This window comes from Giraffa tippelskirchi, chromosome 10 (assembly GCF_054371585.1).
Source record: "Giraffa tippelskirchi isolate mGirTip1 chromosome 10, T2T-mGirTip1v1.2.pri, whole genome shotgun sequence".
Classification (NCBI taxonomy): Eukaryota; Metazoa; Chordata; class Mammalia; order Artiodactyla; family Giraffidae; genus Giraffa; species Giraffa tippelskirchi.
This window is the reverse complement of record NC_137284.1, coordinates 119,408,917-119,420,949: the sequence shown is the minus strand read 5'-3', so window position 1 is coordinate 119,420,949 and position 12,033 is coordinate 119,408,917. Positions and strand designations below refer to the sequence as shown.

Below are 12,033 nucleotides of genomic sequence, written 5' to 3'. Positions count from 1 at the left end.
TTGGCTGTAGGTGAGTAAAAATGAGAGGGACTAGTTTTATTATACCCTCTATGTATCTATGTTAAACCCGTAAACTTTTGTTTGGTTCTGTTGGTCTCAGTAAAGAGGAATATTAACAAATTTCAGTACTTCAGAAAGAGCTGGCCAGAGTCATAGTCTGAAATGATTAAATAAACTGGATATTTGACCCCCAAAGACTTAGAGTGAACATCATAGTTTTTCTCTGTGATATGAAATGTACCCTGTGTTCCAGAAGGCAGACTGAGGAACAGAAGAACAATAGTTGTTCACCTAATTATTCACTGGTTTTCATCCAATATGAGCAAGCAGTGGCTGAAAGGATCTAATCATGTAATGAACTCCTTCCTCATGTGGTAAAATTCTCATTATTGAACAGTGTTGAAGCCACTTTCATCTGGGCTCACTAAACTCCATTTTTATTTTCTTGACTGTTTTTTCGTTTAGTTTATTAGCAAAAGTTTGGGAGCTAAAATTTTGTCTCAGTTGACTCATGGAAGGAAATATACTATCCACCTTTCATCCAGGCTGGATGGGCTCAGGAGTGATGTAGTGGGAGCACAGATGTGAGGAGAGACGGAGACTTGTTAGAATTAGTGACAGTATCAGAGAGAGGGACTGATTTGCTGGCTCACTGCTGGGTGCCTAGAACTATAATATGGGATCTTGGGTATTGTCTGTCTACCAAGTACAAATGTCTGGATTAAGCAACCTTACTACCCTTCATACACATATATTTCTTCCTCTGTTAAATGGCTGCTAGGTAATAACCTGCCCTATTTTACCTTTCCTCTTTCTGATGGGTGAGATTTACAACAACAGGGAGAAATTCTACAGAAGGCACAGATTGTTTTGATTACAGTCAGTCCTAATAAATCTCGGAGAAGGCAATGGCACCCCACTCCAGTACTCTTGCCTGGAAAATCCCATGGATAGAGGAGCCTGGTAGGCTGCAGTTCATGGGGTCACTAAGATCGGACACGACTGAGCGACCTCACTTTCAATTTTTCACTTTCATGCATTGGAGGAGGAAATGGCAACCCACTCCAGTATTCTTGCCTCGAGAATCCCAGGGACGGCGGAGCCTGATGGGCTGCCGTCTGTGGGGTCGCACAGAGTCGGACACGACTGAAGCGGCTTAGCAGCAGCAGCAGCAGCAGCAGCAGCTAATAAATCTGGAGATACCAAGTTGTACTATACACAAAAAACGATATTCACCCAAGTAATATCAATTCTATTTCTACTCTCTGGTCATATTAATGTAATAGTACTTAGGCCTCATTTTAGAGAAAGTCTACCACTCTTATGAAGTGAATGCGTCTGAACTACCGTAACATGTCTGTGTTTAGCATTCCCTGTAGAGTGTTTTGTTGGTTGAACCTTCCCTTTGAGTTCAGGACTTTGCTGTATTTGCATAAGTTGAGGGAAAGGCTGCCAGGAGCTATCATCACACTTATTCAGCAATTAACTAACGTGTTGGTTATCACAATGAATGAGATATGGTCTCTGTCTTGTCTTTAGGGAGTTTGGAGTCTGAGGAAGGAACTTATAGTCTACAAAATGGGGTAAACATTCCTTTCTCTTAGTCACGGACACTTCATCTCCATTCTGTATGTATCTCAGATGTACCCAAAGTATATCTGGTGCTTTTTGTATGGGCCATCTCATTGTTGCATGTTCCTGTCCACATCCATTCTTGTGTCTCAGTAATGCCCCTTTGCATGTGTGCGTGCATGCTAAGTTGCTTCAGTCCTGTCCAACTCTTTTTGACTCTAAGGACTGTAGCCCGCCAGGCTCCTCTGCCCATGGGATTCTCCACACAAGGATACTGGAGTGGGTTGCCTGTCTCCAGAGGATCTGTCTGACCCAGGGATCGAACCCATGTCTCTTAAGTCTCCTGCATTGGCAGACAGGTTCTTTACCACTAGCACCACTTGGGAAGCCCCAACTCCCCTTTACATGGAACCTTTGTGCTTAGGACTGCCTGTGAAGAAGAGAAACAAATTATGCCTTCTGCTGTCCTCCTGGGGGTGGTGGTAATAGAGAAAGGGATTCAAGAGAAGACAAAGCTCACTGATAAGCTGATGCATGTTATGTACCCCTATGAGCCACAGGAGAGTGGGCAGGCCAGGGTGAGAGGTCACTGGCAACTCATTCTAATTAGAACAACATCAATAGCTGCCATTTCTTCTCTCATTGCAAATGCTACTATCCTCACAGAGGGAATAATGAAAAATTCCTGGAGAAATGTGAATTGGAGGAAGAAGTGTAGGGGAAGAGGGAGGAGAAAGTAGGAGAGGGTGGGCCCAGTGGGGTGCTGGAACCCTCTTTTATTTGATAATGCAAGTGGATCCTATGCATGTCTTCCCAACTCTGCATTCAGTAGCACCATGTTGGTAGCTTGAAATTGGTCATCCTGGGAATACTTATATCATGCAAATTGGCAAACACTATATATAAGAGCTTTTTCTCCTTGAAGAGCTGGTTGTTATACGTTTAACCGTACACTGCTGTGTGCACCCTATGGGCCTAGAGACTAGACTCAAATTCCAACATATTTTCCTTTCTGAGGAAACAGATTCTTGTCTTTCCCAGCCCTGGACATGAACTCAACTTTGCAGCTTCCTAAGTGAAGAAGGGGTTGATGGGGTTCCAGGCTTTGGAAACACATAATGACACACAGGGACACAGACACTTATTGCTCTACATCCAATATTAAGGGATCTACCTCTATTTGGCAAGATACCTTCACCACCAAAAGAGTTTCCCTCCACACCCTCTTTCCATCCCCATTAAAGAGAAGTATCATTGGGATTTATTTATATATTAAGAGTTAAAATAGATAGCTAATGGGAAATTGCTATATAGCACAGGGAACTCAGCCTGGTGCTCTGTGACAATATAGAGGGGTGGGATGGGGTGGGAGGTGAGAGGGATCTTAAAGAGGGAGGGGACATGTGTATACCTGACTGATTCATGTTGACAAAGGTCCATATAGTCAAATCTATGGTTTTTCCAGTAGTCGTGTACATATCTGAGAGTTGGACCATAAAGAAGGCTGAGCACCAAAGAACTCTGCTTTGGAACTGTGCTGGAGATGACTCTTGAGAGTCTCTTGGACAGCACAGAGATCAAACTGGTCAATCCTGAAAGAAATCAGCCCTGAATACTCATTGGAAGGACTGATGCTGGAGCTGAAGCTCCAAGAGTTTGGCCACCTGATGTGAAAAGCTGACTCATTAGAAAAGACCCTGATGCTGGGAATGATTGAGGGCAAGAGAAGAAGGGGGTGACAGAGGATGAGATGGTTGGTTGGCATCATTGACTCAATGGACATGAGTTAGAGCAAACTCTGTGAGATCGTGAAGCACAGGGAAGCCTGGTGTGCTGCAGTCCATGGGGTCACAAAGAGCTGGACATGACTGACTGGCTGAACAACAACACAACATTGTAAAGCAATTTTCCTCCAATTAAATATAAATAATTTTTTTAAAAAACCATCTTTATTTTTAATTTTTATTGTTTAGCTTATGACTAACATTTGGTTTTTATAGGAGAAGAACTTTTACTTTGACCAACATATTTGCTGTAAAATTTTTGCTGCTCATATTTATATATATTTATAATAACTTATGTACTTATCTTGATTCCCCACTCCACCCATATGCTTTAGATGGGACTGGCCTCCTTCAGGTTCTGGGTGTAAGCAGTTCTCAGATCTGGTTAAGGTCATGATGACTGGTTCAGGAGTGGGCATGTGGCCAATCAGATATCCCAAGATGCAGAGACAGTTGCAGAGGCTGTTGAGAGGTAGGCATGCTCTCTTTCCTACTGGATATCAACCTGGGAGAATATAATTCAGGAGCTGCTAGGAAAAGAGAAGATCCAACTCACAGAGTTTTGGTTCCTGGATCCAACAATGCCTGTAGTTTTAATTAGTTTTATATTTGATTTTTGTTGTGGTGGTTTTTTTGGTTTTGCTTTTTGGCTCAAACCAGTTGGAGCTGTTCACACCAGTTCAAAGAGTCTTAACTGAAACAATATGTTTCACAATTTTCAGTTAAGAGGACTGTAATCTTTAGAAAGAAATTGATGACAACTCTTCTCACAGTATATGTTGATATTTTCAATAAAAATACATTATATGTACTTTTATTTTTAATAGTATTTTAGTAAAATATTTATTCTAAAATGTTTGCTTTACATTTATATATAAAGATATTTAGCTAAAAATTATAAGTGGAATTTATTTCAAAAATCCTTTAGAGTATTTTATGTGGGATCACTGTTCTTTGGCTCATCCACAGTTTTTACTGCTTTCACCCTCTGTAAGGCTCCTCCTCGAATAGGCAGTTTCTTAAGAGCAATATCTGTATCAGCCAGAGGTCCTCCCACTAATCGGGCAGGAGTGCTTTCCACTGTTACTACCCCACCAGAGGGCACCTATAAAAGCAAAATTAAACATTTAAGAGTCCATTTATAATAATTTTCACTAAGAGGAAAATCTATTCATCCTTTAGCTAACTTTGGAAAAGACACAAAATGCACATAGTAACTAAGAGGCAGTGTCTAATAATGGAAAAATCAGGGCTTTGGGGCCTTTGCAATCAGGGCCAAATTATTTCCAGAAGAGGACACCAAGAACACTGGCATATGGCATGGATCTATTTGCCAAGCAAAGGAGGTACTGCACACTTCCTGTCAATGAGATATAGAGACCTACTTTGACTAGTGTTTATAGCAGTTTCTTGGGAATCCTGGAGGGCTGGGTCTGGTCTAAACCAGCACTAGGTAAGGGCAGGGATAAATATGCCTTAACTACTTAACATTTTAACAGCAAAAAGAAAAAGTATGAGACAAAACCTCATGGAAATAACATTCTCTGGGAACTATATTCAATATCTATTAAGAAAAGTTATGGAGAAAAAAAAAATCTTACTGTTGCGTTAAGGCCTTTAATATCTGTCCTGTGAAATATTGCATTTGGTGGTCTTTCACCATATCTAGAGGATTCTATAGCTTTCTCTTGAAGTCTTTTTGCTTTCTGAAGATTTTTAAATTAGAAAGAAAATAAAATTGTTATTAAAGCATTAACTATGGTACTTACAAAGAAGTATACAAAATATATTTGTGTTTGGTTTATAATTTATTAGCAATAGATCCAGCATTTATTCATTTAGGCTAAGAAAATAGTTATTAGCAAGTTATATCCTTTGCACATTGCAGGAAACAACTAAAATGTTACCGAGATTTCCAGAGGTACTGGCAATATATGACCAAGGGATAAAGTAGTTCCTAAGGAAATCAGGTTCAATTTTTTGCACATGGTTGAATAAACTACTAAATTTACAATAGATGATGCATGTTTTCAAATTATTTTGTACAAATACTAATCCAGTACACTTAAATGTTTCAACAATTCAGAATAATTCAAACTATATAATTTGTTGCAGTTACCTTCAAATTCAATAGTTGAGGCACTAGAACAGGTGAAATCCTAGGTAACAACTCATCTGTGTGGAAGGGTTTTCATAAACTCTTCCTTAAAAGTACAGGTAGTTGTGGGTCTATTTTGTAAATAACATTGGGAAGAACTTTTCATGAGAAGGGGGAAGACATGGTATCTTGAATAAGCTTGTTCTTGGTTTTGCTATCTTAATATGGTTCCACTATTTTCATGGGCTAATGTATCATTTAACAATTTCATATTTAGAGGAAAAATTATTATGTAAAAGTGTATCCCAAGCACAAATGGAAAAGTTAGAAACAAGTAATGAGATTTTAGAACTCTATGGTGTTCTTACATATTTCAATTGAACAATTAGCATTATAAACTTTTTAGATTACTTTCAAGCTTATTGCTGAAGCAGGTTATCACATTTTCCCAAAGGGGTGTTTATCTCAAATTCCTATTTAAGCTTTAATACAATGTTTCTTCTAGTGGTCACAGGGAAAACATCCTTGATCGAGAAAGCAATATGGACAGTTGTGTTTTGTGTTCTTCACTCTGCTTCTTACAGAAAGGACCAGTGAATAAGAAGGCTCAGAATGGAAAGCAGGAGCACACTTCTGCTTATTCTTTACTAACTCTCATCTCTTTTATGCAAACCAGCAACACCATCCTTGTTTCACCCTGCTAAGCCAAATGAAACTCAGAGTGGTATCTTCTGAAACTGTGAAAAAGCTTAGTTTCAGTTATCATCCTAAACTGCAAATGAGGATCAACAGTGTTGGTATCCCACAGAAAGATCAACAGAAAAAGGTAAATGAATATTTCCCTGAAAAATTCTGTCAGAGTTGGCTGTTTGTTGTGGATATCATAGTATTAAAAAAATCCTACCTTTAAAGTTTTAGCATTTGATGTTCTAGCCAAGAAATTTTCCCATGATTTATTAGCCAATTCTCTTTGCTTGTGTGTGGCTTGTATCTGAAATGAGAAAGATAATTAAGAGTTCCAGTTTCTATGAAAGGATACCAAAGGGCTTGAATACCTCTATTTTGAAGAAAGAGCTAGTTTTTGCTGACATAAATTTTAAGGCCAATCTAGTACTCTTACCTGGAAAATCCCATAGACGGAGGATTTTTCCGTCCATGGGGTCGCTACGAGTCGGACACGACTGAGCGACTTCACTTTCACTTTTCACTTTCATGCATTGGAGAAGGAAATGGCAACCCACTCCAGTGTTCTTGCCTGGAGAATCCCAGGGACGGGAGAGCCTGGTGGGCTTCCATATATGGGGTTGCACAGAGTCGGACACGACTGAAGCAACTTAGCAGCAGCAGCAAAAAGATTAGAGTTTAACAAATAACGAAAGTCTTAAAATGAAAAAAAAAATCCTTTCCTCACTATGTGGCCAAGGTTTGAACTGCTTCCCATGAAATGTAATGAAAAACTGTTGTTATAAAAATGTAAAATATGAGAATAACAATAATCGTTCTCAGCAAGACTGTTTTAAATAAGTATCACTTGCAAAAACAGAGTATAATCCAGAGCAAGTTACATAAATGACCCAACAGCAAATTCACAGGAGAAAATAAAGAGATTTCTGCTGCCACTGATAATAGTTTAGGCAAGATTATATTGGTGGAGCTTCTTCTAATTTATGACTTCAGCAAGATAAGCAATTTTGTGAGAGTGCTGAGTTTGTTGTGGAGTTACAGTCTAGGGAAATACTACTGACAAACTACAAAGACTATGGTTCTCAACAGACTCTCTACTAAATATATAATCAGAAATTACATGCCCTTGGTTGGTATATAGTATATTATTAAGCTTAAATTATGAACCTAAGAGTATTTAATTAAACAACTGCTAAAAAATAAGTGGGGTCAGAGCCATGATAACAAATCAACGATAATCAGCAAATCGGCAATAGCTAGTCCACACAGCAGAATACTGCCACTCAATAGAACTAATGAGAAGCATGACTTCCAACAGGAGTACTCCACTAAAGATCAAAGGAATGGCTTAAATGGCAGCATCCTTGCAATAAAAACTCTCCAACAAATAAAACTTTTAAGAAGGGAGGTATCTAAGATGGAGCAGAATTTATAGGTGGATGCTAAGTTCCACTAGACTGAAGATATAAACATTTAATAGTATAAGTGAAAAGATCAGGTAATAGAAAAACATTTTGGAAATCACCTTAAAGAGTTCTAAATATTTAACTTTAGTCATAAAGGATCACCAAGCAGCAATGGGGAGTCTATATCATCTCTGCATTGGTGGACAAGTTCACTTAATCACTTAATCTATTTGCTCAAACGGAGAAGGCAATGGCACCCCACTCCAGTACTCTTGCCTGGAAAATCCCATGGACGGAGGAGCCTGGTAGGCTACAGTCCATGGGGTCGCCAAGAGTCGGATATGACTGAGCAACTTCACTTTCACTTTTCCCTTTCATGCACTGGAGAAGGAAATGGCAACCCACTCCAGTGTTCTTGCCTGGAGAATCCCAGGGACGGCAGAGCCTGGTGGGCTGCCGTCTATGGGGTCGCACAGAGTCGTACACGACTGAAGCGACTTAGCAGCAGCAGCATTTGCTCAAAAACTTCAAATGTGTTGTTTCTCACCTGTGTAAAGCTTTGGGGAAAAAATGGCTTATATTTTCCCAACAGGATTTTCTGACTAGCTAAAGTCAGAGAGCACATTTACAGAGTGCTCACAGCATGTGATCTGGCACTGAGGTGAGGAGGTGTGCCTGTAGTTGACATACTAGTGAGGGCCTGTCACAGAGTGAGGGACAAGGGCCAACTTTCTCGTTGAGGTTAAACTTAAAGTCACGGAGATACACTGTTTGTCAGAATTTTCTAAATGTGTGCACTTAAATAGACCACAATTTTTGAAACTCTTGACATTTCAAAAATGGAAATGTAAGCCTTTAGAAATAAAATTATAATGTCATAGACTAGCATTGAGTACAGTAATTGAATTTCAAGGTATTCACTCCATGTTTTCTTTCACTCTGTACAAAGACACAGAAAGTAACTATAAAAGAAAATCACAAAATGACTCTTAAGTGCTGAAGCATTCACAAGTAAGGCAAATATACCTTAGGGATAATTTCAACTAGTTTATACACTGAGAGGACTTCCCTGGTGGCTCAGATGGTAAACTGTCTGCCTACAATGCGGGAGACCTGGGTTTGATCCCTGGGTTTGATCCCTGGGTTGGGAAGATCCTCTGTATTTTGGCTTACCTTTGTGTATACTTTTTGTTCATTTTGCACATCTTGGCGTGCTTGGCTTTCAATCATCTCACTTTGCAGAGAAACAACCATCTTTCCAATATTTTCTGATGCTGCTGTAATAGATTCCAAAATTTTTTTGTCTGTGCTGACTGGTCTTAGCTTTTCTAATTTTATTTCTTCATATATTTCATTCCATATTTCTCCAATCTGTTATAGCAAAGTTTTAAAAAGTTAAATTAATCAAAAATAAATGATATACTTTTAGGTAACCTAAAATGTATTTGAGTGATCATTCCAAAGTTAACACTTGCTGAATCAGCTTTTCCTAACTTACTCTTTGGGAATAAGTGGCATTGGGAATGATTTGGGGCAACAGTTACATCTGAGTATTCAGGAATCACTTACCTAATGTTTTCCAATGGTAAGTATTCACAGAGAAGGCTCTGCTATCTAAGTGTAGTTCATTGCCATCATCACTGCCCTCTCCTTTATACTCACTCTGTTTTCACAGCTGCACAAATTGTTGCTTTACTCTCATCCTCCTGAAGTACTGATGCTTTCCTTCCTAAAGCCCTGTTTGAAGGCTGGGTCAAGATGAATTTGTAGAACAGTGAAGATGGAGATTTCTGGAATCCTGGTACCTAGTCACCTGAGAAATAGGGCCTTGTCCCTCATCTTCTAGCTAAGGTAATACTTGACCTAAAACTCTTAACATGTTGATTTCATCATGCTGTAGCTCCACCTCATATATTGGGATATATGGAAATTACTGCATTTGAGTATGTTTAAATTTAGAGGAAAAAATATGCATCCAGGATACGGGTAAAATTAAGCCTTGTTTTCCTTTTTTAAATAGAGATTTATTCATTTACAGCGTTCAATACATAGTACTAATATTAGAAGAGAATGTTTACTTGAAAAGGCTTTCCTAGAAGTTCAAAGGCATTTATTTACCAAAAAGTATATAACCAGCAAAGTAAGCAACCCAGGACTATTAATTGATATTTGACCATTGAATAATGTAATGATAAAACAATACTTTAATAAGTATTAATAATTTATTTTAATAAGTAATAATTCATTCAATTCTAGCTCTTTTTTAAAAAATTATTTTTTGAAACTTTTGACTGCACTGAGACTTCGTTGCTGCGTGTGGGCTTTCTCTAGTTGCTGAGAGCCAGGGCTACTCTTCATTGCCGTGCACAGGCTTCTCATTGCAGTGGCTTCTCCTGTTGCAAAGCACAGGCTCACTCTAGAGCACAGGCTCAGTAGTTGTGGCACCGGGCTTAGTTGCCCTGTGGCATGTGGGATCTTCCCAGACCAGGGATCGAATCCGTGTCCCTTGCATTGACAGGTGGATTCTTAACCACTGGACCACCAGGGAAGTCCCAATTCTAGCTCTAAATACCCTCTTAAAGAGAAGAAATTATATTTTAAAGATTCTGTTAGGCTTCTATGTCAGTAATGTCTATCTTCCTTTATAAACTAAAAGTTGGATGAAATCTTACCCCATGGAAATACCCAATCAATCAATTGTATGCTCCTTGAATAGTATCAGATGTAAAATGAAAAATAAAAGCTACATGGTATGTGGATTATTGCTCACAAATATGAATAGATCTTTCCCAACTGATGACTTGCATACTAGATTTTAATAACAAGGCTAAGAAGGTACTCACTTTAAAATCAAGATATCTATGTATGATACATAGAGTGACAAAATCTTCAGCAGATAAGCCAGGTAAATTTTCAAAATCTAAACAAAGTTTATAAAGAGAGAATTACTTTAACTGAGCAAGTAATTCTAAAAGGCATATATCTATCATAAAAATGCAAATAATTCCTTCTGATTTCATCCTGATTTATGAAAATGTTACTTCCGTGAACTTCTGACTTCCTCCTGTAACAAACCTCTGCCAGGTCATCCTTATGTAGTCATTAAAAGAGGAACACTTTCTGTGCTGTGGTCAGACCATGATACTGTACTTTTACAGTCTGAAGAGTGAGGACTTTTTTCTTAATAAGAAGCGAAGTTAAGTCCTCAGGTGATTCAGAATTCTAGTATTTAAGTCTAGTCATCTAAACTAACTGTCTTTAATCCTGACTGTACTCTGGAATTGCCTGGAGAGCTTAAAAATTACTGATGCCTTCCCCCAAATCCAGAGCTTAAGGGGGCAGCTGGTGCATTGTGATAACAATGGAATATGCATTTGTCTATATAAAGGGACTTTTATTCATCATGTTTGAAAAATGGACTCCAAAGTGAAATCAATTCACAACACTCAGCAAAGAAAGAGAGGCTCTTTAGAATTTGACAAGTAACTTCTTACCTAGTTTGCCCAACACAGCATAAATTTTTGCTCTGATATTCTCAGCAACATCCATAACTGCAACAGTTGGGCAGTTAGCAGGCAGTGGTATGATTTTTTGCTCTTCTTGGAAACTAGTAAATAGAGGTTTCTTTGTATCTAATCATTGGATATCATAAAAATATAGAAAAGACAGATAAAAATTGTAGCAAATTAATAATTTTAAGATTTTAGTTTAGACATCATAAAATATACAAAAATATTATAACAGAATACAGTACTGCCTGATACATGATTACTCTTTTAAAAACATAAGTAATCAGCAATTTTTCCCCATTCTGTTGGAAAATTTTAATTTTTTACTATTTATGTAAAGTATAAAAATTTCACAAAATTACTTTTTTAAAAGTGAAACTTTCACATAAAAAGTGTTTCTGATTTTGAGATCCAGAAACTGAACATGTCAGTTTAACAATGATTTAATCTCCTGTTTGCTTTTGGTTTCTATATGTTATCGTATAAATATAAAAACTATTTCATGATGTTATAGGTTAGAAGTTAGAAATAATAAAAATGGATTGAAGAGAGAAATCACCAGGAGTTAAAGGGGAAGTATTTTCACTTAAAAATAAACAATACTAACATATGAAATTATAATAAGAATCATAAGAGGTTTAGAAAATATAATTTAGCACTATAGAATAGATAAATGAAATATAAATTCTGGTACTATAAGCTTCATTAATTTAGAGTCTAGTCATTTAAATTTATGACCATTGATCTATTTTTATTTAGAAAAGTTTCCTCCTTTACATAAAAAGGAAACTATAAATGAGAATCAACAGAAATGTACAAAATACTACAAAAATTGTTCTTAAGCAGTCCACTTATATCTCAAATTTTATTGGTAAATGAAATATTACTGAATATACTTACAAAAGCAGATAACCCAAAGAAAGTTCTTTAGGAAGTCCTGTTTTTTTTTTTCAAGTTAAAGAATACAATCAAGTACCATT

The 12,033-nt window shown here is 37.5% G+C and overlaps 1 protein-coding gene and 1 long non-coding RNA gene across 8 annotated transcripts in view; one reads left to right on the top strand and one right to left on the bottom strand.

Moving 5' to 3' along the window:
- Positions 1–4,168: 4,168 nt before the first annotated feature.
- The window catches only part of CFAP69 (cilia and flagella associated protein 69), a 51,981-nt gene continuing 44,116 nt past the window's right edge, over positions 4,169–12,033 (bottom strand). For 6 of the 7 annotated variants that reach the window (XM_081534005.1, XM_081534003.1, XM_081533999.1 and 3 more), the window contains 6 exons: positions 11,039–11,176; positions 10,388–10,464; positions 8,718–8,915; positions 6,359–6,445; positions 4,958–5,062; positions 4,169–4,461 (listed from right to left, as the gene is read on the bottom strand). In XM_081534005.1, coding sequence (XP_081390131.1) covers positions 4,291–4,461; positions 4,958–5,062; positions 6,359–6,445; positions 8,718–8,915; positions 10,388–10,464; positions 11,039–11,176 — 776 coding nt within the window. In that variant the 3' untranslated portion in view covers positions 4,169–4,290. The remainder of the gene's footprint in view (positions 4,462–4,957; positions 5,063–6,358; positions 6,446–8,717; positions 8,916–10,387; positions 10,465–11,038; positions 11,177–12,033) is intronic. The other variant, XM_081534001.1, reaches the window with a different exon arrangement.
- LOC145523538 (uncharacterized) overlaps positions 9,288–12,033 on the top strand; it is a 48,632-nt gene continuing 45,886 nt past the window's right edge. The window contains exon 1 of the long non-coding RNA XR_014066689.1: positions 9,288–9,395. This is a non-coding gene — a long non-coding RNA (uncharacterized LOC145523538). The remainder of the gene's footprint in view (positions 9,396–12,033) is intronic.